This window comes from Cajanus cajan, chromosome 4 (assembly GCF_000230855.2).
Source record: "Cajanus cajan strain Asha chromosome 4, NIPB_CcT2T_4, whole genome shotgun sequence".
Classification (NCBI taxonomy): domain Eukaryota; kingdom Viridiplantae; phylum Streptophyta; class Magnoliopsida; order Fabales; family Fabaceae; genus Cajanus; species Cajanus cajan.
In genome coordinates this window covers 68,593,301-68,597,496 of record NC_138520.1, presented here as the reverse complement: position 1 = coordinate 68,597,496, position 4,196 = coordinate 68,593,301, and the positions used below count along the sequence as shown (strand labels likewise).

The following is a 4,196-nucleotide window of genomic DNA, read 5'->3' as shown; positions in this document are numbered from 1 at the left end:
AATTTTAGAGAAAGTAAAAAAAAAAATCTTATTTCTCATTATTACCTTTAATTTTTTTCGGGTACATAAGATCTTTAGAATTAAAATGGTGTTCAAGTGTAGCAAGAGATTTGGCATCATCAATTTGCATGGCACACTACAATATCTTAACATATGTAATAGGTTATCCTTATACCAAAGAAACAACTATTTTGTTCGTAGCCCTTTACCTCCCTCCCTCTTGCATATATCCTCCATGTGTCAAGTACATAAGACTTTAGGAAGGTAAGAAAGCAAAATACTAAAATCAATTTGCATGTCAACAGCTTTATTATTTTATATCATCTGAGTGACTGATTCCATTGAGCTGGTACACTAAACAAGGTGGCAAGCTTCTAGCAATAGAAGCAAATGACAGTGTTTATTGAAGTGAAGCCCGAATACAAGTTACCACTCAGCAAGAAAAACATGTTGTTGACATCAGAAGTATTCAAAAGGTGTCAGAAATCAGAACTCAAGCCACTGGCTTCAGCACGTACATTTTACACGCATGTGGTTCAACTGTGGCAGTCAATTTATCCTTGAAGTGTGTCTTCAATGTCTTGTGCTGCATGCATGCATTAGCAGATACATTATAGCACAAGTACCCAAAAAAATTGTGATGAAAACAAAGCATGCAAGACTACAACACAAAAGATTGAAAATGTATCCAAGGACTACAATATATACCTCCCAAAGGTCTCTTGCTTCGACAACACTTTTTGGTGGAATACCAATGTCATCCCATTCGGCTGTTATGGCATATCTCCAAGGGCCACGATTAAGCAAGACAACAGCTACCCTGTACCCTGAAAGAGGACCTGCCCAAATCTGTCCAAAAAGATTACTTATCATCAATTATTTATTCATTTAATATAGTTCTCGCTAAAGTTGATTAATCAATTTTCAATAGAGATTAGTCATTAATAAAGTCAATAAATATTTTAAACTAATAATATGATTATAAAAAAATTCATCTAAAATTATTGGCAAAATCAACTAATAACGTGATTATATATTTTTTTTATTCATCCAACATTATTGACAAAATCATGTGTTCAACTTACCTCAATATCACCTTCCATCCTAACCTTTTTACCTTGCACACCAAGTGAATCTGACATTGTTTGAGATAATAAATATTAATATTTAATAACAGTAGAATACTAAAATAAATATTAATCACAGAATGACCTTAGTTATTATGTATCACCTTGGTTAACTGCAATAACTTCCTTGTTTGATACTATCTCCATAGTCTCTTTAGTCATATTTCTAACATCACAGCCAAGAAGAAGAGGAGCCTGCAGTAAACCTATGCATGAGGGAAAAAAAAATCCTTGTACATGCTTTAATATGAATCATATATTTGAAAACAAAAGAGTAATCAGTAATGGTACTACCTTGGAAAGGGCCCATAAACTGAAGTGAACAATATATTCATTTTTTGTCATTCCTCCATTTCCCACCTCTAGCATGTCAGGATCTGTTGAGTTTACATGTTCAATGGATATCATTACTCTCAATTGGATAAAATATCTATCACACAATGCAAGGTTAATGAAATTCTAACCATTCCAACCACCAGCTCTTGCATAATCAGCGTAAACTTCATTCATGTCTGCCCTTGAAATCATGCTGCCAAAGATAATAGTTACACCTCTGTTAGCTACAAATCCATATTAATTGAATTTTGGTGAATAGCTACAAACTCTACTTGATCACATTTCAAGACCAATTAAGGAGTGTCTATATCACTATATATTGTCTCTCTTAGTTAAATTTCATACAATTTCTTTACCAATCCAAATTAGTTCAATTCCTGGTGAACAGCTACATGCTGCTTGATCACATTTCAAGACCAATCAGGGAGTGTCTATTGCTATTCCAATGTTCCTATAGCCAAACTTATTTAATTAAATTTTGTAGGTTATTAGTTTGATTAAAAAAGAGTTTGCTTAACAAAGAAAATGCAGGATATTTTAGATAAAAAGATACTATTTGAATAGGAGTAGCAACAGACACATGATAGTGGTAATATAAATTTTGTCCATTTTTATCAACAAATTAAATGCATAACCTTCACCTTTCCCATGAATCACCAATGTCATTAGTAGTTCTCCAGCTATTTCCCACTTTAGCACCCCATAAAGCAGGGTGCATGTCTCCCCTGACAAACAAAGCACATATGATTAGAGGAAAGGTCTCAAAAAATTGGTGGAGCAATAAAGTACTAAAACAAATAAAATTACCATTCACAAAGTGAGACGAAGATTGGACGACCAGCCTTCATTAAAGCCCGAGTCATAATAGGGTATCTATGAAGACCATAGTTTTCAAAATTATATAAAACAACCAAAGTTGAGTATTAAAATATTCAGTTCAAGCAAATACTAAAACATAAAACTAGTAATAAACAAATATACTTAAAAGTACCTAACAGTTGGTTTTAATCCACCATTGTTACAGTTATCATACTTCAAATAATCAATACCCTGTAAACAAACCAAAACAACCATTTGCTTAATTGCATTGGTTTCAAGAAAAAAAGATGAAGAAATGAGCACAATGTTCAATACCCATGATGCAAAAGTCTTGGCATCTTGAAACTCATGACCAAGAGAACCAGGCATCTGTTTGCTACATGTAAAATACCTGTAAAAATGACCAACCTAAAATTTAGCTAAATAAAAGAGTTGAAAAAGCACATGGGACAAATTTGGTTATTGTTAGGCTAAGTCTAGTACCCAGCATCTGAATAAATTCCAAGCTTAAGACCCTTGCTGTGAACATAATCTGCAAGAGCTTTGATTCCAGAGGGAAATGTTGATTTTTTTGCTACCAGATTACCCTATAACACAACAACAACAACAACAATAGCCTATTACATTGTCTGAAGCAAAAAAAATAAAAAAAAATCATCAAATGTGAGAACTTTCAGAAGGAAATGCAAATGCAGTGAAGCATATAAAAATCATACCTTATCATCCCGATTTAATTCAGCCCAACAATCATCTGCAGTAATGAAAAATTGCGGATTAAGGTTAACTGCTTGTGCTTATGCCATTTTTCAAAGTAAAAAGTACAAGAACAATTAATAAGAGACTCGAAAATAGTAGTTTTAAACTTTTTTATATACCTATATTGACATATGTGTATCCAAGCTTGGAAAGACCAGTAGAAACAAGGGCATCGGCTGTAAACCCATATAGAAAATTCACAATCAAACTAAATTCTCAACGAAGTGGATCTTTACTTAATACTAAAAGTCAAATATATACACGTGTGTGTGAGTGAGAGATAGAAAGACCACATACCTGTTTCTCTGATGATTTTTTCGTTAATTTGACAATTAAAATGATTCCAACTGTTCCACCTGAATCAAAAGGAAATGTTACAACAGCTCAGTATCATAAATTTTCTGATAGAAAAATTTGGAAAAAGACATGAATGAGTTGTTTTTAGTTGTTACTACTTATTTTAAGGTATGAGAGAAAAACAAAGAGTGTTTTCTCAAAGATTCTTGCTAGCACTATTCACAACACAGCATAAACCAACGTCTTGGTTGAGCAATAAAGTAAAAAAACACTTATTCTTACAAAGGGAAGAAACATAGTGAAGTTGAACACAAATGACACACATACATACATACCCCATTGGAGGAGTTCTACCAAGGCTATTAGCAAGCAGATTCCTCCTGAACTGCTCCACATGGTGGTGGAGTTTTGATGATGATGATGAAGCAGTGGAACAAGTCAATGAGAAAAGCAAAAGGGTCACCGAAACCACCAGCATCTCATAGCAGATCCTTTTCTCCATTGTGTTCACTTTGCAGTGAGAAAGACAAGGCCCCTTATCTATTTATGCAAGAATGTCTTGATTATTGTGCTCTTCAGTCCAAACTCGTTCTTTTTACTGTGCTACATATAATTTAACCGCGATTTTATCAAGAAATTACTGCATATAATGTTGTACTAGTGACTACGAATTATCAGAAGAAAAAGAATAAATAAGACTTAGTTATATATCATGAGATTAATTAAAACTATGGTATTCTTAATCTTGTAATAATTTCTCAACTTTACGAAGCTTATTACATATTATAAAAAACTCAAATCTACACAGCAAACTTATCGTAGATCATTAGAAAAGGTTAGACAACATTTATCTACACACCG

At 33.1% G+C, this 4,196-nt stretch overlaps 1 protein-coding gene across 1 annotated transcript; it reads right to left on the bottom strand.

The window, feature by feature from the left end:
- Window positions 1–281: 281 nt before the first annotated feature.
- LOC109795015 (alpha-galactosidase 1) lies at window positions 282–3,897 on the bottom strand. The gene is made up of 15 exons (XM_020354421.3): window positions 3,671–3,897; window positions 3,336–3,394; window positions 3,158–3,214; window positions 2,999–3,033; window positions 2,766–2,869; window positions 2,598–2,673; window positions 2,455–2,513; window positions 2,271–2,336; window positions 2,105–2,188; window positions 1,592–1,656; window positions 1,422–1,504; window positions 1,232–1,322; window positions 1,086–1,135; window positions 709–849; window positions 282–586 (listed from the first exon to the last, which is right to left on the bottom strand). Exons 1-15 carry the CDS (start codon window positions 3,835–3,837, stop codon window positions 494–496), a joined length of 1,230 nt encoding a protein of 409 aa, XP_020210010.1. The 5' UTR covers window positions 3,838–3,897; the 3' UTR covers window positions 282–493.
- Window positions 3,898–4,196: the final 299 nt, after the last annotated feature.

Bases quoted from the DNA above. Each gene is read 5' to 3' on its own strand.
- LOC109795015 (XM_020354421.3), bottom strand. From the start codon at position 3,837: ATGGAGAAAAGGATCTGCTATGAGATGCTGGTGGTTTCGGTGACCCTT. The intron at 3,215-3,335 runs GTATGTGGTCTT...ATGGGTTTACAG, and splicing joins AAAAATCATCAGAGAAACAG to CCGATGCCCTTGTTTCTACT. The intron at 2,674-2,765 runs GTACTAGACTTA...TCATTTTTACAG, and splicing joins GGAATTTATTCAGATGCTGG to GTATTTTACATGTAGCAAAC.